The sequence below is a fragment of the Cupressus sempervirens genome, chromosome 10, assembly GCF_028749045.1.
Source record: "Cupressus sempervirens isolate cs-2001-9-10 chromosome 10, ASM2874904v1, whole genome shotgun sequence".
Classification (NCBI taxonomy): domain Eukaryota; kingdom Viridiplantae; phylum Streptophyta; class Pinopsida; order Cupressales; family Cupressaceae; genus Cupressus; species Cupressus sempervirens.
Window position 1 is genome coordinate 60,451,749 of NC_143127.1, and position 24,941 is coordinate 60,476,689.

At 36.5% G+C, this 24,941-nt stretch overlaps 1 protein-coding gene across 1 annotated transcript in view; it reads left to right on the forward strand.

Moving 5' to 3' along the window:
- Window positions 1–24,736, forward strand: part of LOC149532558 (ABC transporter E family member 2) — a 75,939-nt gene extending 51,203 nt beyond the window's left edge. Inside the window, exons 11-13 of the mRNA XM_089807419.1 lie at window positions 23,579–23,824; window positions 24,114–24,245; window positions 24,389–24,736. Of these exons, the coding sequence (XP_089663545.1) occupies window positions 23,579–23,824; window positions 24,114–24,233 (366 nt within the window). The 3' untranslated portion in view covers window positions 24,234–24,245; window positions 24,389–24,736. The remainder of the gene's footprint in view (window positions 1–23,578; window positions 23,825–24,113; window positions 24,246–24,388) is intronic.
- Window positions 24,737–24,941: the final 205 nt, after the last annotated feature.

The following is a 24,941-nucleotide window of genomic DNA, read 5'->3' on the forward strand; positions in this document are numbered from 1 at the left end:
TCCGACTTTGATCCATCATGGATTTATTTTCAGCAGCTGGCTTCCATAAAGAGGGGAAGTTGATTAAAGAGTCCATTTGAGGGCTGCAGGGTATTTTTATTATCCCTGGCCATGGTGGCGTTCAAGGACTTCCACATATCGTCTAATGACCAGGCAAACATTTCCAAAGCTGGTGATTGTTTTAATGTAACTTCTTGACTGTTGATGTGTCTGTTAAGTCCAAATGCTTTACCTTATTAAAATAAGGTGGACTGGCATGAATATTTTTATGTGGGTGAATGCATATTAATAAGTTGAAATAGAAATTTTAATGTCTATGTGGATGTGTTTATAAGTAGAGGTTACTTGCCTTTATGAATGGGGTGGTATGTTTTGCCCATGACTCTGGGTAGGAAGGGCTTCATGTTCCTTTTCTAAACCTTTGAACTGCTGATTTTATTATTCCTTGTGATTAGTCCTTAGGCATGTCTTCTGGAGTTCTAGGGCATAGCTTGGGGTACCAGCATGTTTGTCAAGCAGCATTTTAAACAATTGTTTTGATTGAGATAGTTTAAATTTTATGCAAGTTATGTGATTGTTAGTGAACAGATTTGTTCTTCAAAAATAAATGTGCAAACTGACTCCAAATGCCCAGAAAAAAGAACAGACAACACTAACAGTTAGATTAATATGGAATTAATAACCTTCATCTGCATTGAGAGGTACAGCTCCCTCCAGTTTAAATTTGTATTTAAAATAATCTCTCTTCTCAAGAAAATAAATTCTTGCAACTGGAAAACATTTGGATATTTATCAATGGCACAAAGTCCATTAAAAATCAAGAACATCAGATAAATATTATCATTGAAAAGACATGCCAATATTGACGACACAGTCTCGCAACACATCCACGAACCTTCAAATGCACAATTGCAAAAATTGATAACACACAGTTCATCAATAATCTCCTGTAATAGTACTACACAAATCACTCTCCTTTATCAAGACAAAGACCATTGAGGGAAATAAATGCACAAGAAAGCAAAGTGCTTAACTAAGTTTTCATTTCAATGAAAAACTGAAAATTTTGTTACATAACTCCTTTTTCTGGAGACCGAGAGAGAAAATTCCAAAAACTAAAATTGAACCCCTTTACAATGAAATTAGTCCCTTTTAAAGAAACTTCCCCCGCAAAAAGTTGTTAACTTCTCGTAACTGTAGAAGTTGTGAAAACCAACTTCACAGATTGCCAATTCATGCAAATAACCTATACTGAAGAGAAACTAGAAAAGGAAAAAGCAAAGCTTGGAAAATCTCAATGGTGTGAGAGCGAAATTGTATTCCAAGTTATGATAATGAAAAGTACAAAAGTTCAACCTTAAAGGTGAATGAAACGCTAAAGGGAAAGAAAACTAGGTTTGGGCATTATAATTAATATAAAATATTAATTATATGCACCTAAGAGAAAGTTTAAGTAACTAGAGTAATAAATGACTTAATTAATTAAATCAACATGATCTAATTAATAAGCGTAATAAATAATTAATCTAACACTCCCCCTTAAGCGAAGCTCAAGAGGTAAGCTAACCTGGCAAAGCTATAAAAGCAAAAAAATGGGTCCCGGCAACAAGCCCTGATCAGGTACCCAAAACAAGGAAATCTCTGTAAACCGGAGACAAAGGAGAAAACCCAGTGGGAAAAACTCCTCTCCAAAAAGAGATGAAAAAACAACAAAAATAAATGGCTCAAGAGAAACTCTCAAAATCATAAGTGCAACACCCCCCCACGAGAGAGAGAAGAGACACCAAAGCCCCCCCAGAATGATGGAGCCCCTGTAGAAATGAGCGAACCAATGGAACTCCAATTCGGAAGAAACAAGGGCACAGAACAAGGAAACCCCTGAAAGACTGGAAGGCCTAACTGATGCTCAAAGGAGAAAACATGAGGATCCAGAAAGGGAATCCCCAAGGCAGGTGCACTGACACTGTCATGAAGGAGGAGATGAATGTCCTCTGTAGAATCCTCAACAAGTGCACTTGGAAGCTCGATGAATGGAGCTGGAGGGTTTGGCAGAGCGGAAGAAGAATCTTGCTGAAGAGAAAAAACCTCAACTAGATGTGGTGTGGTAGTTAAAATAGAGATCTTGGGAACAATACAAAGGTTCAAGTGTCCTGACTGCAGCACATGATGCTCTTGCGAAAGAGAAGAGCTGTGCTCCAACAATAGAGATGGTGGACCAAAGTACGAAAAAGTGTAGAGACGGGTGGTATGATCTATTGTCCCCGCAGCAATAAGGCCTCCTATTGTACTATCCCGGATGAAGACTGAATCTGCTGTGAACTCAATTGTCTTCTTTGATCCATTGCATAATCTAATAAATTGAGAGAAGGTTTGTAGACAGAGATGGAACTTACAATACATCATTCAATGTGCCACCCTGAATGCCAGCTGAACCTTTCTCGCAGACTGTTAAGGCAGTGTTATTCCCCATGAGAATATGAGGAATGGGAGAAGCCTCAATAGTGGAGAAGACCTCTTGAGAAGATGCCATATGGTGAGAAGCACTTGAATCCAGTATCCAAGGGACTTGGGAAGGGGATGCAATGGAAGCCCGTAATGCATGACCCTGTCCAGAATCCGATGTAGATTTCGAAGAGATGGAAGAAGACTGAAAGGCAGACCCCTGTGAGGTAGAAGAGGATGGAGATGAAACAATGCTCTTTTGAAGAAGAGCTTGCAAATCTGCAATCTATTTCTCATAGCCATCAAATCTCTTCCGAAAACAATGTGACTCATCATGAGGTCCCTTCTGACAATAGGTACAGGTAGGAGTCTCAGTCTTCTTTTTGTCCTTCTTAGAAGAAGATGATGAACCAGTAGAGTGCTGAGAAGAGGAATCTGATATTTGCTTCGGTTATTGTGTATCTTGAGGTGACTTGGCAAGCAATGCTTGTGACTGTGAACTTGTAAGTGAATCCATCTGAGTGAGCTTGGACTACTCACGAGTTAACTTGTCACAGAATGTCTCAAAAGAGGGCATAACATGTCGTGCACCTAGAGCATCCATAGTGGAGTAGAAGGTAGAAGTGAAAATCTGATAAAGGACCTCGAAGCTTTGAGAGTATTTGATAAGGACCTCGAAGCTTTGAGAGTATCGGAAAGATACACTCATCATTTGACTTTGTCTTTCCAGCAGCTTGTAAAATAGATCGAAGAGACTTGAATTTCATCAGGAAATCCTCAATGCTGGTGAATGATTCAGGATCCAAGGAGGTGAACTTTGCATCTATCTGTAGAACTCTAAATTGATTCATTGTGCCAAACAAGGTGGAAAACTTGTCCCACATTGCCTTGGGTGCATTCAAATCATCTAGGTGAAATAATAATCCAGCGGTGTTGGTGGCTGAACAGGGTGGCGCCACTGGTGGTGGCGGCGGTTGTGCCGGGCGGAGGTGGTTGGAGGGTTGCTGGCGGGAGCGGGCTGTGCCGCGGTTGCGCAGCCAGTGGCGGTTGAGTGCGGGCCGCGCTCCGATGGCAGCGGGGTGGCCTGTGCGACTACTTTTAAAATTTTTTTTCGTTTGTACGACCCCTCTGGGAGGACGATTTTTTTTCCAGAAGCTACAATGACCAAAAATTGAAAGTTTTATATTATTTTTGACTGTACCGGGCATTCTAAGCGTGATGGCAGTGTCTATTTTGGCGTAAAGTGAGCCAAAAAAATGCCCTTCTCCCGATTGGAGGAAAAAACCTCGAAAAAGTTGAGGTTTCCGACTCTAAATCGTAGCTTCAAAAATCTTCAAACTAGGAAGCACCAGGGACGCTCCAATACCATGTAGAAGTTGTGAAAACCAACTTCACAGATCGCCAAGAACACTTGCATGCAAATAACTTGTATTGAAGAGAAACCAGAAAAGGAAAAAGCAGAGCTTGGAAAATCTCAACGGTGTGAGAGTGAAATTCTATTCCAAGTTATGATAACAAAAAGTACAAGAGTTCAACCTTAAAGGTGAACGAAATCCTAAAGGGAAAGAAAACTAGATTTGCGCATTATATTTAATTATATGCACCTAAAGGGAAAGAAAACTAGATTTGCGCATTATATTTAATTATATGCACCTAAGAGAAAGCTTAAGTAACTAGAGTAATAAACGTCTTAATTAATTAAATCAACATGCTCTAATTAATAAGCGTAACAAATAATTACTCTAACAGTAACATCCATCTTTTCAACTTCCTCTTCTGAGATTCTCTATGAATTTAACTTCTCACTAATGCCTCTTTTTATGGACTTTTTTTTTTTGGTTGATAATTGCTGTTGACTGGAGCTTTGAACCAGTGAGGCCACATTCTTGAGGGACCTTATCCTCATATTTTGTCGGCATTCTATTTTTGCCGTCCACTACCCCCGTGCCAAACACCTTATATCTCTTAAACCCTTATCACTCTAGCTCCAAATCACATTATCCTCCTTATCTCTCCATACAAATTCACCTTATTTCTCCATTACCTTATCACTCTAAACTCCTCCGATCACTCCTTATGACTTCCGAAATGACTGCCACTAAACACCTTATAACTCCTGAATAATTTGCGGTGTCCCCCTCAAAGCACAGGAAACCCCTTATTACTCCAACTCCAATTACCACTGGCTTCCTTCACAGGCAGAAAGTATTGGGGACCACCAAACACAACACGACACGGGGGAAACATCGTCGAACAGCCGTGGACCTCCGCATTCCTCGCTGACACCTGCAACACACTGCGCACATGAACAAGCCACCAATGAACACACAAGGGCGGAGGGAAATCTTTTTAGCCTTTTTAACGGCCCACCTGCACATCACAACAGCAACCCTGCCAAGAATTGAACACTAGATCTCATCCCACGAGGCTCGTGACTTCACCATCACGCTGCGGGGTCATCCCCCTCTTTTTACCGACATTTCACATGTTTTCACATTTTGAATTAAAATTAATTCATGAAAGAGTTAATATATGAGGAAATAGAAGATTCTAACCCAACTTTACCTCCCCATGTTTAACATTTAATCACTTTGCAGTTTGCACGTTATGTTAAATGTTTAATTTATTAAAAGAATTAAATATGAAATGCAAAATTTAATTATTAAATCTAGAATGAAGGTGAAAAGTTTGCCCTGCTAACACTGGCTCTGTCTGGGGATTGCGTTCTGTACCAGGATGCAGAGAACTCCAGAATCTCTGATTGTACCTTTCTTGACGCAGATTTAGATTTCAGTTCACATAAAGAACCTGCTGAATTTTGTGCTGATGATTGTGCTTTTCTATTATCCGCCTTTCTAATTCAGCTTGATTATTGATTAAAACTGTTACCATAGAATCTCCAGTACCAGTCCTATCACATGTTTCATTACGCAACCAATATATCCGGTCTCTGTTACTTGGCCCAAAAATATTTGTTTGTAGAAGGGTATCCGAAAAGTTCTTTCAGTTGCAATGAGAATTTTTATGTCATCATGGCATGATGGTAGAAATTTTATTGTCGAAAGAGTAGTTTTAGATTGTTCAAGTAGAGCCATGGAATTGGAGTGAAACTTCCTAGTTTTCTTCAATATGCCAATGTCCATCTCAGGATTTATGGAGACAGTCTTTAATGTTCTGTTTGATGCACTCTATTCTGACTTTCCTATTTGAGTGAGTTAGGCTCATATAAGATACTGCTGTTACTGCATAAGGATCAATTTTAATGCCGCAAGCTGAACTTTCTCCTTATCCATAGTCTGAAAAATCCGATGTCCGAAAGAATCATCTTCTAATTCATTCATGACTATTGTTCTATCTCCCAACCTGGCCAATGCAACAACCACATTAAGTGATGATTCTTTGATACCCAGGCAAACTCTAGAGCATCTTACTGCAGGGGTTTCCATGTTGGAATGAGCTTGTTTTCAGCAGGGCCAAGACAACATACTAAGGATGATCCCTCATATTCGAAATTGACATTGTCAACTTTATTCAGTGATGGCATCTCATTTAGGACTTCATGTGAAAAAAACTGCGCTCAGCAGGCTCCTCATCATGCTTCGCCTCTGCCTCCTATGGAGAACTCCATCCATTTCTGCTTTTTTGAAGCATCCATGAGGACTCATATTTCTGGCAACAACGTAACCAGCAACAATGTAAACCTAGCGAATAGGAACAGTTATGGTAAACGTCGAGACAAGCTGCACAGTACCATTCTTGGACATCCCATTATCGGAAGATTACTCTTTTCATGAAATCAAGGATTTGATAAGGTGCTCGATATGTTATCGGCGAGTCAGGCCAATTCAAAAATCTGAAACCCCTTATGAAGTTCCCGGGAGTACCAACAGTCCGAATCATGAATTTCAAGGAGGTTTGTACTGCTCTCACTAAGATTGTCAGGCCTGTGATTGATTTTGGGGGCCTTGAGCTATCACCGAGGACCTTCCAGGTGGACCTCATTTTGATAAATGTAAAACTGACTCGACTGTAGTTCAACGTGGCCTTTCTTCATTGTAAACCACCTACAAGTATGCAGCTCGATACTGGTTATGCTTTCATGCGAAGGACTTTTGGAGAGCTCTTTGGAGATGCCGACATCCTTCATAATTGGCTGGTAGCTTGGTCTGGAAATTTTAAAACTTCTTGTCTGGTTCGGTGGTCAGCTTTGAACTTCTGTCATCACCCGATATTACTGAACCCAAAACAAATTATACACTTTCTCCTGAGATGACTGTGGAGTTCGCCACCATTCACAGGATGATAAGATTTGTTCTCCATGGAAAAGTTCTCTCTCAGATGATAAATTTTATATGGGCATTGAATTCTTGGGGCTCTATAAAAACATCAATTGAAACCTCTGAACAATATGGAATCTGTATTTACAGAACCACATTCTATTTCTGGAGTCTATCTCATTCACATAATCAGGAAAGTTTGCAAATATATGCAAATGTGATCACCAAACTCAACTCCTGCTTCAACTTGTACAAACCCGCCTATACAAACTTCAACACAGGCTGAGATCACACTGGAAGTAATCCTAGCAGAACCTTCAAGAGATGTAAGTTTATGCTCGTCCATTGGATGATTAAAAAAAAACCTTCAGAATGGTCAAGCTGGTCTATTCAAGATCGGGAATTTGCTTAAATGGTATGTCTTGGGCATAGGGGATTGGACCCTATCAGATTTGCTTATTGGAAAGAGGAGTAGTTGGGCTTTAGAATGGTTGGAAACTTTGATCATGCAAATCTTTGGAAATCAAAGCCAAATTTAGAAGTGGAAATGGTTTCAACCTTAAGGGTAAACATAGGCTCTGAATAAAGGGAAACCCAGAACTCAGAAAGTGGATCAATGCTTTGTCCATTGGGCATAGAGCCATGAAGAGACATAATACTGGGAGTAACTTGCAGAGAGCAGAGGGGCCACTGGGTGATGGAGCCCTAAATTTTGCAAAATTTAGGGTCTCCATTTTAGAATCCTATCTAATCCTATCTAATCCTTAATTATATGATTAATCTTATATTTTACCTTACATATTTGCTGATAGAGTGAGCAATTGGCAATATGCTATCATAAGCATCTAATCCAAGCACATTCAAAGAGGCATTCACTATGTATAAAGGGAGACGATGGTAGCATGAATACACCTGTTATGTGGATACGAGGAGATAATGGAGAGCATACTCTTCAGGCATTAAATTTCCCAGGAATGAGTGTGAATCCTTGCATGCAACAGAGATCTGATTCTTCTGTACTGGGGGTGCAATCAGATGTTTACTAGGCAATAGCTACAGCAACATCATATCCTTCAGCAACAGGCTCAGAATTTACAACAGCAGTTACAGAAAAGCTCATTTCCACAACTAATTTTGCAACACAAGATGCAACTGTGTTTTATTGATCAACAGAATAGTACGCTCTCACATCACAGACAACCAGCGAATATGTAATCAGAAGCAGATGAACATTTTTAATAATGCACCTCTTCCTATGAGGCATCAGTGTATATATTGAAGATAATAATAAACAAAAAAGTATACAAATTCGTATCAGTTTGCATGTGTAGAGCCACGTATATGCACCCAGCAACTAAACAGGAGATTATATTGCATAGTGAAAAATTTCTGATAAGGTAAAAGCAGCATACACTTAAAATGAATTCAATTTGGAAGACCAAGACAATGCAAGCAGAAAGTGGTAATGATAGCGAGCAGATACCACTGACACGCAAATCAACACAGATGCTTATGCAGTGATTATTCATATACAGTTTGATATGTTTTTGGGAAGAACCCGACAATATAAAAGGAGAACGTATTGTAGAAAGAAGACACTGGGTAAGACAGTCATGCCGTCAAACGCATGTCGCAGTTCAGACATATGAATAGATTGAATGTGATCATGAAGAGACTGCGGTGAAGACTCACCTTCAGTATCACATAAATGCAGTAAAAGAATAAATTGCTTCAAGTCAAATAATTTCCAAAAGTAAAGAAAGATGTGATGTATGCCGCCGGGAAATGAATTGGATAAAACATGTGCGCAGGATGAAGCAATCTCAGAGCCAATGATGCAGAGATGGCATTGATAATAGGAGTTGTGAAGTATGCAAAGGGATTGTCAAGAGAAGTCGAAGACTGATTTGAATTTTTTAATAAACTTCAATTTAAATGGATATGGTTCCGTCACTTATCTTAGTGTTGTAGGGAGAGATGTAAAACAAGTGGGCACCAGTTCCTATTGATGCCTTTCAACCAGCCCCCAAGAGGTTTTCCTTAGATCAAACTCCTACAGAAAAGACTGTTTGCGATGCTATGGAAGTGTCAAAGGCAACATTAGACAATAGCAACTATGGACTCACAAAGAAATTAGAAAAGCACAGAGCAACGATGAAGGATTAATAAATATAGGTGATAAATTTCAATAATGATATGCTGCGAACACTATTTATGGCTTCTAAGCATGAATAATGTTGAATAACAATTCATTAGGCATGAACGACTGGGATAATGAGCTGTAGATTAATGTTGTGGTACCTTCAGGAAATTAGAGGGCTTTGTGATAACAAAAGAATGAACAAAATTATTTAGGGGAGTGATTAACAATGCAATAAATTTGTCCTCACTATTCATCGACCATCATTTTATTGGAAGATTTGAACTAAGGGTCACCTTATCAATTGGTAAATTACCTCATCATATTCACCCGATGAAGCTCGAGCCGTTGTTATAACGCTTACTCAGTGTTTCATTATCATTCGATAATCCATCCAAACGGCTACAATTTTATGGAGCTTGTTTCCCATGCATATACAAAGAAGCATTGCAAACTCTTAATTGAAGAAACCTAATTTTGAATAAATATTGGATACAATCTACTCAACGGTGGATATCTTCAGGAAGCCATGCGAAACATTATAATAGCCTAAACCGACAATGTTCATTTAATGATGTTTGTAAAGGCTTGTGTCATACAAAAGATTCTAAAAGAAAGATGCAAGGAATGTTGCCAATAAAACTATTTGCAGGAAGCAATGATGTTTCAAATATATTTTACATCATGTCATGAGTATACAGACTACTTGACGCCAAATATACAGAGCACATTAAAAGGATAGGGATGTGCAAATATAAGGCATTTTTATGTTGTGCAAAGAGCCCACCGGGAGCGAATAAATTCCAAAATACTTAACATTGCAAAAGAAAATAAAATATGAAGAAATGCAATTATCATTAAGCAAACCATCAACTAAATTGGTGGTAGTTTCTGCAAATAACGTTGATTACACTTGGAAGATATGTTACCCGTGGTCAGATGTGTCAATTCGAGGGGTCATGGCCTTTTATGTAAAGCTACATGTGAGATATAAAAGGAATGTAAATAATTGAGAACAAAAAAACAAGAAGACATTCGGAAAAAAGTTAAGTCAGAAAATTATAGAAAAAGGAGTAGTGAAGGAGATATTATAAAATAGAGGAATACAAATATTATTTGTTATTTGGATATGTTGATTGTTTTAAATAAGTAAAGACCATTTGTACTCATTTTATAAATTTAATGCATGAGCCCTGCTTTGCTTATTCGTCATGAAAATTGAAGTTCAAATATTTTGTTCAGATTTGTCCTCTGTGATTATTGATTTTAAATCAATTGCTGCTAACGGTGAAGAAGTTTGATTTCAATACAATATCTTCAATCATCAAAATTTGCATATGAAATGTTGCCTATGGGAGTTTTGTCTAATTGGTTTTCCAAAGAAATGAAATTCAATTAGACTAGGATTTGTGTTGCCAATTGAAGTTTTAGCCTATAAAGTAGCGGATGGTATAAATACTGTCTTTTAGGGTTGTACATAAAGATCTGAAGAAGTCTGACTCTATTTGCCCAAGGTGGAATAAGAGACTGCGCTGCATTTTATGGTAAGAAAATGGGTTAATGTCTGAAGTCTTGAAGCTCAATATTCCCTCATATCCATAATTCATAAAAATTATTCCTTCCATTCAAATAACGTTCATTTCAAAAACAAATATCAAAGCATTCATACAAATTTCACTTTGAACAAGTTTTAAAGATTTGCCAACTTATAACTCGCAAGACTTAAAATTTGCTATATAAAGGCTTTGAACTAGGTGATTGGTTTGTAAGTGAAGGTTTAGCCACCTAGGTGTAGTGGAGCCTGGAGTGCAAGGGAATCAAGAAGTATTCCCGTTTGTTGGCCAGAACTGATTGTGGAATCCTGTCGGAGAATTGACAAAGCTCTTGGATTTCCAATCTGTGGTTTTCGGAACCAACACTGGGCACACGCACCAAAAAGTAAGCAAACCAAAATTTCATTTACGGTTATTAATAGGGGTAAAACACCTTACCATGAGAAAGCATTAGAGGTTTTACGCAAAACCATTGACAGATTGGGAAAATATGATCCACTTCTTAGCAACATATTATGGACATGAAGTACAGCCAAGAACATCAACGCTCTGGTGACTGCTTGGGCTTTCATATTTTAGACTGGTTGCCTGCAAAAGTTTTTAAAAATATATTCATTGCCCATATAGCCATTCTTCATCATAAACCTCTGAATCAATTTCAGCTTCATGCATGACTTCTGCAAAGTGACATTGTTCAACAAAAATTGTAGCCCTGGAATATAGAGTAGAGTAATCAAAGGCTAGATCCTCTTCTTTAGGAACACATAATGCACCCGTCTTTTCACACGCAATGGCTTGCTGTGATCGATGTAAGTTACATTCTTCCAGCATGGAATCAGATTTGATTGCTGGGATTTCTTCTCCTTTTACACAAATAAGGTTGTCACCTTCCTTAAAAGATTTCTTATAAAAACCATTTTCAGAAGTATAAGAGCATTTTACCTTTTATGGGTAACCTATCTTCTTCATTTTCTTGCTCAAGATATTTGAAAGGTGACTGCTTGGTCTTTAACACTCAACACTCTACCTGATCACATGCTTCTATGACCATCAAATTTCTAACCTTTCCTTTATCTTGATCATTAAAAATGAAACTTTCTATTTCTGAACTAGGATTTGCAAATTTTAAGAGACTCATCACAAACTTTCTCCAAGCTTCTCTCTTTTTCTTTAATATAAAAAACAAAAGTTTCTAGTGTAGCAAGAAAGGAAGGTTCAAACACATCAACGTTCATATCTTAATTTGATTCTCCAAATTTGCAAGTAAATACATCTACCCCGACTTCGGTGATATTGCCATTTGCATCTACAATTCCACACAAAAATCATCCTATGACCCTTTCAAGAAACCGTCAGGGACAAAGACATTTTTATTTTCATCTGTTGTTTTCTTTCATGGGTGTAATGAATAGTTGTTCTGCCTCATCTGTTTGCATGCATACCAAAGGAATCTCAAATCTTTTATTTTCAGCCTTGTGCAAATTTTGTGTCACAATCTGATATTTCTCATGCTCAAGATCTTTCAGTACATAATATCCTTGATGCACACACTGTTAGGCTTAAACCATAGACAAATAACAATTATATGCAAATATAAACAATATTTGAAACTAATAGGTCGCACAGAAGAGAACACAAGACACCAAGATTTAACGTGGTTCACCCAAACCTTGGGCTACGTCCACCAAACAATAACCAATATTATTACGATCCAATGATTATAACCTGATTACAATTCGTAATCTCTTACAGCTCAATACCGCTGCAAGAAGTGATTCTTGCAACACAAAATGAAAAACCCCTAACTCTAAGCTCTTTTATACAAGTATTTTTACTGTTTTAGGGTTATAATTAATAATTACATGTCAGTCCAGAATCCCGATAAACTAGGGCCGATGAAGTATGTACAGTACTTCCTTGATCAGTCACCACAAACTAACAATCTCCCACTTGGGGACTGATCAGGCTCCACACTAGACAACAATCTCCCACTTGAAGACTAATCTTGTAGCTATGCCACTACTCCATGAGACTCCCACTGGAGCAAACCACCCTGGACTCTGCTGTTCTTTTATTTTGCTCAGTCTAGAAGACCAACCGAAGTTGAAGAGGAGTTCAACTTCTTCCTTGTCACTACCTCTGTAAACATATCTGTTGGATTGTCATCTGTATGTATCTTGTCCAACTTTAATTGTCTATCATCCAAAACTGACTGAATGAAATGGTATCGCAACTGAATGTGTTTTGTCTTTGAATGTAGAGCTGAATCCTTTGCAAGATGAATGCCACTCTAACTATTTGTAAACAAATAATTATCCTTCTGAGGGTGTCCTAATTCCTTTAGAAAGAACTGAAGCCATATCATCCACTTGGCTGCCTCTGTAGCAGCAACATACTCTGCCTCTATAGTGGATAAAGCATTAACTTTTTGTAATTTGAAAACTTAGCTCATTGTTGCCCTACCAACGGTAAATACATAACCTGTAGTATTCCGCCTGGTTTCAATATCCCTTGTGAAATCTGAGTCAACATATCCCTATAAATTAGTAGTAGAGCCCCCAAAATGTAAACACTTACTGAATGTACCTCTCAAATATTTAAGAATCCATTTAACAACATTCCAATGCTCAAGCCCTGGATGAATCATATACCTACTAATGACTCCCACTGCATGTGCAATATCTGGCCTTGTACACACTATAGCATACATCAAGCTTCCTACAGCTGAAGCATAAGGTACCTTAGACATCTTATCCTCTTGTTTCTTGGGACATATCTCCTTAGTCAACTTCAAATGACCAGGTAAAGGTGTGTTGACAGCTTTAACATTCTCCATAGAGAAACATTGTAACACCTTTGCAATATAATCAGTCTAAGATAATGTCAATTTCCTGTTTTTCTTATCTCTACAAATATTCATGCCAAAGATTTGTTTTGCTGCCCCCAAATCCTTCATAGCAAATGAATGTGCTAACTATTCTTTTAACTGCTTATTGTGATCCATGTTAGACCCAACTACAAGCATATCATCAACATATAAATATAAAATAATGTAGCTGTCACTATCCAACCTCTTAAAATAAACACAATGATCTGAATGACACCTACTATATCCATGTTCGTGCATAAAATTGTCAAATTTCAGATACCATTGCGGAGGTGCTTGCTTCAAGCCATATAAACTTTTTTTTCAATTTGCACACTAAGTTCTCCTTACCTTTGACCTCAAATCCATGTGGTTGTGCCATATAGATCTCTTCATCCAAATCACCATGAAGAAAGACTATTTTAACATCAAGTTGCTCCAAATGCAAATTTTCAATAGCCACAATACTTAAAATAGTACGAATAGAAGTCGTTTTAACAATAAGAGAGAATATCTCATAAAAATCAATGCCTTTTTTCCGTGCAAATCATTTTACAACTAACTTGCTTTTAAATCTTTTCTTACCTCCATCCTCTTCTTTCAACCTGTAAACCCACTTATTCTATAAATCCCTTTTACTTGTAGGCAACTTGCATAAATCCCAAGACTTATTTTTCAACAAAGAGTTTATTTCATCTTTCATTGTAGACTCCCATTGAATCTTAGTATCCACCTGCACAACTTCATCATAACATTCATGCTCACCAACATCAGTAAGTAAAATAGAATACAAAGAAGGAGAAAATCTTTCTGGAGGTCTACGCAGCCTTGTTGACCGTCTAACATTCACTGGGGTGTGTGATATTTGTTCTTGTGATTGTTACACATCATGAGGAATTGCTGGAACATCATCTTTTGGAGTATCATCCAACACTACATAATCATCTTCTTTCTTCTTATGTTGTTGTAACAGAGCTTTGTACAACACTTTATCATTGAATATGACATCCTTGCTTCTTACAAATTTATGATTTTCAAAATCCCAAATCCTTTAACCAAATTCATCACTGCCATATCCAACAAATACACATTTCTTTGAGTTAGCTTCCGCTTTGGTTCTATTTTCAGAATCTATATAAGAAAATGCTTCACAATTGAAGGTTTTGAGAAAAGAATAACTCACTTTCTTATCAGTCCATGCTTCCTTTGGAATACCACAACTCAAAGGAGTAGAGGGACCTCTATTAGTCAAATATACAGTAGTATTGATAGCCTCCGCTCACATGTTTAAGGGCAACCCTGCATGCAATCTCATGCTTCTTGCACGCTCCATTATAGTCCAGTTCATGCATTCAGCCACTTCGTTTTCCTGTGGAGTCCTTGGAACAGTTTTCTGTCTACGAATACCATTAGTGGAGCAATAATCTTCAAATTCATAACTGCAATACTCACCACCATTATCAAATTTGAGATATTTTAATTTCCTACCAGTCTTATTTTCAACCAAGCATTTCCATTTCTTAAAAGTTTGAAATACATCAAATTTTTGTCTAAGGAAATAAACCCATACTTTTCTAGTTGCATCATCAATGAATGTAACATAATAACGAGAGCCACCAAGGGAAGATACTTGAGCTGGTCCCCATACATCTGTATGCACAAGCTCTAATCTCTCACTTTTCTTTTCCTTCCTAGTCTTCACAAACTCACTCTCTTTTGTTTTCCATACGCACAACTTTAAAAGAAATCCATATTAACACATTTCAAATCTAGTAAAACTTTCTTTGAATGAAGTACTTCCATACCTTTCTCACTTATGTGTCCAAGTCTGTTGTGCCATAGCGCTGTATCAAAATTTACAACATTTGTTTGTTCTCCCTGCTCAACTATTTTTGAACACTCATTTTTCTCTGAAACAATCAAAGTAGAAGGAACAATATGACCTATACAAAGATATAAGGTGCCTACTTTCACACCTTTTGCTACTACAAGGGAGCCTTTTGAAACCTTCCAATTTTTATCATTAAAAGTAACTAAACAACCCTCATCATTGAGTTGCCCTGCTGAAATTAAATTCCTACTCAGCCTTGGAACATGTCTTACCTCATGTAGTAGCCAATGATTTCCATTCTGCAACTTAATCTTAACTTTTCCTTTTCTAACAATTTGACAAGGTTCATTATTCTCCAAATAAAAAAGTCCAAAAATCCCCTTAGACATAATCAATAAAATAACCACTATGAGGTGTAGCATGAAATGAAGCACCAGAATCTAAAACCCATGAATCATCAACATTTTTTAAAGACAGAAGCAAAGCATCCTCATCGAATTTGTTACTTACCATATTTGCCTCCTTGTTCCCTTCTGGTTTATCTCCTTCATTGTTTTTTCAAGTCCAACAATATTTCTTCTTATGCCCTAGTTTCCCACAGTACCAACAATCTCTCGGTCATCTAGATTGAGACCTCTCCCCCTTTGACTTTCCTCTTGATTTCTCACGATTTTCGAAATTATTTCCTCAGTCGTTCTGCCTCTGCTTTGTGTGTTCAAAGCACTTCTTGATGTATATCCATTTGAGGTTTTCCTACGAGTTTCCTCACTCAAAATAAGACCGATCACATCATCATATTTGAGGGTATTAGATCTAGAAACAAAATTATTCATAGCCATTACCAAGCCATTCCAACTTTCAGGCAAATAACACAAAATCAAAAGAGCCCTAATTTCTTCATCAAAATTAATACCCACAGAAGATAACTGACTAGTAATAGTATTAAACTCATTTAAATGATCTGCAACAGATCCACCTTCTGCCATTTTCATATTAAATAAACGCTTCATGAGAAATACCTTATTTGAAGCAGAGTGCTTTCCATACAATTTCGCTAGAGTTTCCATCAACTCTTTCGTCGTCTTCGCTTTTGTAATGCTAAATGTCATCGATGGTGCCAAGCATAACCGAATACTTCCAAGTGCTTTCCTGTCTAAAATCTCCCAGTCCTCATTTGTCATAGTTCCTTGGTACTTAGTTTTTCCTTCCAACAACTTCCATAAATCTTTCTGATAGAGATAGTCCTCCATTTGCATCTTCCATAACTGAAAGTTTTGCCCATTAAACTTGTCAACCCTCAACTTACCCTCGTTTGCCATCCCTCCCACTACCCCGTGAGACTCCCACTCAACCGTGAGACTTTCTTGCAGAGGATAACTGCAAAAACCCACCTCGCTCTGATACCACTTGTTAGGCTTAAACCACTGACATAAATAACAATTACATGCAAATATAAACAATATTAGAAACTAATAGATCGCACAGAAGAGAACACAAGATACCAAGATTTAACGTGGTTCACCCAAACCCTAGGCTACATCCACCAAACAACAATCCAGTATTATTACGATCCAATGATTACAACTTGATTACAATCCGTAATCCCTTATAGCTCAATACTGCCGCAAGAAGCAATTTTTGCAACACACACAATGAAAAATCCCTAACCCTTTTATACAAGTATTTTGACCGCTTTAAGGTTATAATTAATAATTACATGTCGGCCCAAAATCTCGAGCCCCAAAGAATTATGAAGTATGTACAATACTTTCTTGATTAGTCACCACAAAATAACACACTTCAACAACCATGCAGATTGATGGTCTTCACAAAGATTCAAATTTCTCCTTTCGGCTTCGCTTATGCTTTCTTTACAAGCATAGCAAAATAGATGACGTATCTAGTCATCTGTAGCCATTATTTGTACAAGAGTTGGTGGAGACCTCTTGAACTGATTCATTTTCTGGGTTGTCATGAACCATTATTTTTAAATCTTCAAATACTTAGAGTCGCCAGACTTATTTCCAGAAAAGACACGAATATAAACAAGAAAACATCGATCTTCTTGCCTTTTACGTAGCAGAGTCGTCAAAAATCTGTTAGTAAACAAAATTGTTCTTTAAAGATAAATGCACAGAACAACTCCAAATGCCCAAAAAGAAGAACAAGCAACACTACAGTTGGATTGATTATTATGGAATTAATAACTTTCCTCTGAATTGAAAGGTACAACTCCCTCAAGTTTAAATTTGTATTTAAAATAATCTCTCCTCAAGAAAATAAATTCTTGCAAATGCATATGTAATAAAATAAATAGATAAGATGAAAGCAATCTATGCAGGAAAAATGCAGAATGCAAGTGCTCCAAGTTTTAACAAGAGCTTAGGAAGGGAAGGACAATACCAGCGTGGAGTGAAATGCAGGAGAAATACCAGTATGGGCAGTACTTTCAGACTTAACATATCTTGGTCAGAGGAGAGCAATTGCAGACAAATATAGAACAGGAATATATGGAAGTTTAGTGATGAACATATACCTAAGACTTCCTTACATTTTTATCTGAAAGAACCCGAGTGACATTGCATCAGTTGTAAATATACATCTGCAGATTTAATCATGATACATAAACTCATATAAATATATCGAATAGGGAGAATCCAAGAGAGTAAACGTCCAGGTCTAAAGTTAGTAAAACAAAGACAAATCATTTCAATCGATCAAATGAAGACCATGGTTAAATATTAGTGTTGACTATCTAAGTGGCGTGATTAATATGCAAATATTATATATGCTCCAACATGGGGGATTCAATCATCGTATTACAGAGGAGAATCCAATCAAATGCTTTTCCATACACTGACTCCCTTATAGTTGACAAGCAAAGGACTTAAAAATGAGTAATAGAAGTTACGCTAGATTGGCAGCCGATTTGCAGTATTTGAGACTAGAAATGTAATTGAATATCATCAATTTGATTCAATATTTAGGCAGCCATAAAGAACAAGGTTCGATACTCTAATGGATTAGAATAAAATCAATGAATGGGAATCAATAATATGTGCTAATATCAATTTCATGAGTGGAATATTTCTTGGCTTAAAGAATGGCACTAATTGCTGCTACTATATACATCTGGGCATTGTGGATTCCATTTTATATTGCTCTTGTCAGTTCATGGTCAGATCAATTTTTTCGGTTAAATTATTAACAGATACCAAGAAAATGAAGAATTTGTCATTACTTGTAGCGGCTGGTGTTTTTGCATGTCTTCAAAAGATTGTACCAACGTTATGATTCATATAGCCCAGCAGACATTCTCTATTTTCTGAATTGCATATTTTATATTATATCTCTAGGAGATTATCATGGTTTTATTCTTTCAGTTGATCGACTGTTGAAGTCATCAATCTCAAGCAATAAATTATTGTATTGACTTGAGATCTAAATAATGGAACATAAACTATTATTTCCAGGGTATTATTATCGAATACAGAATTCCATCAGCGTTTAGTGATCCCATTCTAAATGGTTTTTGGAGACGAATCTTCTCAACATGGACACAGAATTTCATGAATATTCCTTAGCTAGCAGCAGCAGAACTCAACAATTGACACGTCATTAGCATTTGTGCACTCACCAAGGCAAAATGTTCACTGGACAAGTATTTAGCAGATGACATGTGGAGTCAGCTAGCAGTGAGATTATTGAAATTCAAGGTCCATGGTAGACATCACATATCGTCTCTGGATATGCATAACTATTAGCCTCAATATTGGGAAAATTGAACAAACATCAGGGGTTCTAGTTTGACATCTTTGATTCACATTTGCACTCCATCATTCACTTTGAACTGCCTTGGATTTGCATTTGAAAAGATGTTTAATGACATCCATCCTTACCTAAAATAGCACTTTGCCTGGTTGCTGCGAGACATCTATGGGCTCTCTATTCCCCTTAAGATCCTCGAGCTACTTGAGGGATTGTCAATACCAGATGATAGGTGTGGAGAAGAGAACCATCATGGCACCTACATCACAGGAGGTTCACCAGAGTTTGTAATTTATTGGAAGAAGAAATTAAAGATTATAAGAATGCTTAAATCAAAGTTCAACTCTCCTATATTGCAATCCATTCACTGTTGTGATAGGGTTGGTATTGCGACAAATTAAAGTATATTCATCTCATAAAGAAGGAATCTATTGAGCAAATGATAGTTATATAACAATTCTATTGTGAGAAGGCATTGATAAGCATCTGACAAGTATCAATTACCAACATTTCAAAAATCAAACATCATCTTAGTCTATTAAGGCATGTACCAAGGCACTGGAAGATAATGTTTGAATCGATATTAGTAATCATCTTTAGTTGATATCAATGTGTAATAAACAACGATCAATAGTCACCAATGATTATCATATGAATGAGTTAGATAATGATTATTATTAAGTTACTCAGTGATCAACACTTATGAGAGGTCAATCTCAATGAAGAGATACATAGATAATATAATTATCATAAATCATTGATAAAAGCGAATGCTAAAGGCTGAAATTACCTCAAGAAGAATATTATGTTTAGGAATGCATAGTCTAGCAATTACTAAATGGTGCTATCTAAGCGTTATGAATAAGTATTCTTTTAAATCAGAAAGACTACCTATTCAAACGGATATATACTCAAAGAATTTGGAAGAGGAAGACATCGGCATCACCATGTGTGACAACGTTTATGAAGAAGGGATAGTGCTTAGAGCTGAGTGGGAGTCACAACTTCAGTAATCTCTGTGAAATTATCTATGGTAGGGTGCATCTGCTAGAGAAAATTGTAAGAAGAGCCTTTTCACTGCACATTTCGTTATATTCAGTGACTAACATACATAAGTTATCTTTTATAAATCACCTAAATGCAACAGCAATGCAATGATGATGATTGGAGGCTTGGAGAATCAATTTGAGTTAGTCAAAAGATTAATCATTTGAAGGATTCGATATATGCATACTCATAAGTTAAATTGATTGCAAGTAATTGAGAGACATTAAATCAATGATTGATGATTCATATGAAGAATGTTCACCACATTTTGGTTATTAAGAGAGATGGTGACTGCAAATTCTATATGGAATAAGTGGGAATTTTACATTGTAGGGGGAATAATAACCAATGTTCCATTCCCATTGTTTCACAAATGCTTATATGGAGGATGTTTCGGATTTGATGCATATGGGCCTTCATTGGTGGAGATAAGTATTTATAACTTTGAGTATTATATTTATCTACTTATTGTAGCCTCTCTCTTATTTGTAATTCTATACATACTACACAAATCTATTCGTCTTGATCTTTTCCTTTATGTGTAGGGATAATCTTAAAGGAAAAGTAGACTGGTACTTTACACTTGCTACCATATATTGTGCAGACTCAATCTTATGGTAGTAGCTTGAAAGAAGTTGTGATCTAGAATTCATTTGTCATCTGAAGATCTGGCTGGTTAAAGTGAGGCTCAAGAAACGAATATCTTTGATGATTGAGATTATGCGTATCTTTTGATATCAAGGAGTTCAATACTTCATCAAAGACAACCTTATACAAGGAGCTCAGAAGATTGATATTTAGGCTAAGTCTAACATGCATGTGTATGACTACATGATTGTGATGGGCCTACTCCTATGTACATCACAAGGAAGTAATAACTTGTCCCTTGAAGGTTGAAAGATTAATATCAGATTTAGAGGGAGTTTGATAGGCATCCTTGGGTGAAGAGAGTCTCTTAAGGGAGTAACTACAGGACCTGACTTCCCAGGATCATTGTTCAGAGGGAGAATTTTTGAGATGCAATCCTTTGTGAATGACATCTTTTCTATGAGAGAGAAGTTCGAAGTGAAATTCATTGTAATGTATTCTTCTCTGTGAGAGAGAAGTTGAGGTGAAAGCTCTTGTTCTACTCTCTGACTTGGTTCATGGTGGTTGCTATTTTGCATATGTGGATTATGTCATGAAAGGTGGCAATCTTTCATTGATAGTTTTTTAGAGGATTGCTATTGTAAGGTGACAATCTTATCAATAGCTTGACTTGTTATCATGACAAACTACATTAAGTTGCTGTCCCGGAGTGCTAGTAGTCATGATAACGAACATATCATGATCAGACTGCATTAACTTGCTGTCCCAGAGTGTCGGAGATCATGATACTTGTCATGATAGAGTTCATGACATGTTGATTAGTAGTTATCTGATCGACTTCATTAAGTTGTTGTCCTCGAGTGCTGGAAATCAGATAACTCATATCCTACTAGGATATAACATATTCTTTTGGTAGGCATCAAGGATTTGATACTAGTGCACATACCAAAAGAATAGAAGTATGATGAATATCATATGATTGATATTTCTTCTTGAATCATACTTTGGATTATATTGAAAGATAACATCTAAGTTGATGGATATATGTTAATATCTTCAAGTATGCCATCCTAGGAATATCTTATTGAGATGATTATTCTTCATATACTTGAGAGCATACTGTGTCCTATAAAACCCCTCTCTAGCTAAGAGGGAGTGTTAAGTTTGTAGCTTCAGTCAGATTGATTATATTATAATATAATATATATTATATATGTGGTTATTTATATTATTAATATGTTAAGTAACGATGATTAACCATTCATGAGACATGTCTCCCCTCATATTTATGAGTCTTCAAATCTACATTTGGAACACCAAAAATAATAGCAGTGTTATTACATTTGCAGAAAATGATCTTTAATACTACAACATTAATCACTTTGCACGCTATGTTAAATATATAAAGAATTAAAGAATTAAATATCAAAATGCAAAAAATGATTTTTAAATCTAGAATGAAGGTGAAAAATTTGCCCTGCTAACAGTGATCATTATGTCTTAGAGTATGTTTGGTGAGATTTCTGGTTACATTTAGCTTCTATTTTTAATAGGGCTCTTTCTTATCCTTCTCATGAATTAGGTCAAATGCTTTTGCTGTGTTCTTAATGTACGCTCATACTTTGGCAATGCCGGAGAGCACAATCCAGTTAGGGTATATGTGCTGCAAAGTGATTCATAGTAGTAGTCATTCAGTCATGACACAACCTGATCAAATCAGTCAATTAATTAAAAATGTGGCATTGAGTATTATCTGCCGCATAACCTCAGTTTATAAACAATTGATTAATGGCATTTCCCAAAATTGTAATTCCACATTTCATTTGTGCTATACTGGTTATATCCGTGATATTTATATCTTTTTCCACTATAGAGGAATATTCCAATGATGGTGTCTGACACTCGGCAAATGTTGAAATATATGTTGAATATTCCAATTTGAGGATTTGCTACCTTTAGCATAAAGAGGGTTCATCCATCTCTCAATGGAAATTCAGTTCTGTTTGCTCATCTTGCAGGTTTTTGCCCAATTATTTATTTGTAGAGACATCTGTGCTTTTGGATTGTAAGTCTACGCTTCTTTCATTAATCTCCTTGGCTGCTTGTGTGCACATATTGCAGCTCTTCTTGCCTTTGTATCTTTCCTTTTCAATCTATTGCTCTTATAAAATGATATTTCTTTGTTGGGGAGTTCTTGATTACTTTTACTTCCCTCTAATTGTGCTGAAAGATTATTTGGATCCTGTTTGCCTTTAGTTGGAAACTGCTCGTGTCCTGGTTTCATTTGTCTTCTATAACAGTATTCAGTTTCATGTGTTTGTATTCACCGATAGTTCAATCCCCATAGTTAAAGACTGCAGGAGTCAATGCTGTACTTGATTGGAAGAGTGGAACATGAGCAAGACTCCCAGAGGAAAATATCAGAAGAGGGATAATAAACACTTTTATCTAATTTGCAGACACGTCTGTAATAGTTGATTGTTTAATTATTTATAGAACTGGAAACAAATGAGAGAAGCTATATTAAGGTCTATGAATGTGAATATAACTAGGAGCTAGGAAAAATGGGGTCGAGGCAGTGTACTACAAAATGGAGGGGCCCTGTGATCAAATTATCTTGCAAGTAATGCATTACCATGAATGTGGAACATTACAGATGCAATCTGTATACATGCTTTGTATGGGCCACAATAGCTTTTTCAAAATGCAGTGCCTGACCATGCTCAGTTCACAATCTCTACCCTATATCATGGCACAAGGGAATCCTGGATCTGTCTGGAAACTCATTTAAAAATCTTTTTTAATTGCTGATCTGAGATCACTTTCAAATATTTTTTAAATGTGTTAACAGAAAAATTTCAAAGGTTCTAACCTCACGGTAGTACCCACAAAAATGAAGGAAATAAATGGTCATTTCAAGTCTTTTTTTTGACACTTGTCAATGCACAATCCATATCCAGTTTACGTCTTTCGTTGACAGTTATAAATGCAAATCAAGGCTGTTTGAAACTATTTATTTACCAAGTGCTCATCTGGATCTTTACAAGCTTCTCTGTTACTTTGCAGCCTGCAGACATATATCTAATTGATGAGCCAAGTGCATACTTGGATTCTGAGCAGCGTATTGTTGCAGCAAAGGTTATAAAGAGATTTATTCTTCATGCAAAGAAAACTGCTTTTGTTGTTGAGCATGATTTTATCATGGCCACATATTTGGCAGACAGGGTTATTGTTTATGAGGGACAAGCTTCTGTAGATTGTACTGCAAATGCTCCACAGAGTTTGCAGACAGGAATGAACTTGTTTTTATCGGTAAATACCTCACTTGAAACATTTAAAGTTCACTCTTTTAGGAACTTGTTTTTACGGTAAATGCCTCACTTGAAACTTTTAAAGTTTATTCTTTTAGGCAACATTTAAAGTTAACACTTCTAGGCCTATCTGATTTGCTTAAAGTGCCTGAATCTTCATTTGGCATTCTTATTTTTCAGACTACAAATAATTTGTGGAATTTAACCTACTCAAATGTAAATCATTTCATTCCCTTCAGTGCACAATTTTGACTTAAATTAGTTACAATGGTTTTGTTTTTTCTTGTCAGCAACTGGATATTACATTTAGGCGAGATCCAACAAACTACAGGCCTCGTATAAATAAATTGGATTCAACAAAGGATAGGGAACAGAAGAATGCAGGATCATACTATTATCTGGACGATTAAAGGTGTCTTAAGGTATTGGATAATTCTCTGCTGCAGGTTGACAACACACAGAATTTGCAACACTCGGTATATGGACATAAATTGGATGAAGTGCTTGTGGGATTGGAATTGTTAATTACTTTATCTTGAATTTATTGTTCTGGATTTAATGCAAGAATTTCGGAGGAGTTGCAAGTGAAAGAAGTTAGATACGAGGGGCCGGTGTCTCGTTCTCCTGTTTGTGTCAGGCGTAATTGAAAAAAGGAAGAGATCTTTTCAAGATTTGCAGTGAATTGACACCACCGGGCTCACTAGACTTTTATTTCCTGTTGAAATTGTAATCTGAGTTTCTAATATTCAATTGTTCTGGTATTATATTACAAGTAAACAAGTGAGAATAACTTAAGCTTGCTCCTTATAACAGGGATCTCATTAGAACCATCCCTGCATACATGTGTATTAATTTTGCAGTCAAGACGCTATTTCTTTTCATTTTATCAAATAAATTTTAATTATATTGGCAAGTTCAGTGGCTTTAAAACAATTATACATAAAGCCAAAGCGTTATAGTCCAAGACAATTTGACTTCAAAGTCACTTCCCATGTTTTGTTAAATATTTTTTGGAGATGTTTGGATTATGTGGTCTCGAAAGTTGGTTGTTATTTATGATTGTGAATGAATTTAATATCGATCCTTATTGCATTCAGTCTTTTTGGTATTCAATGCAA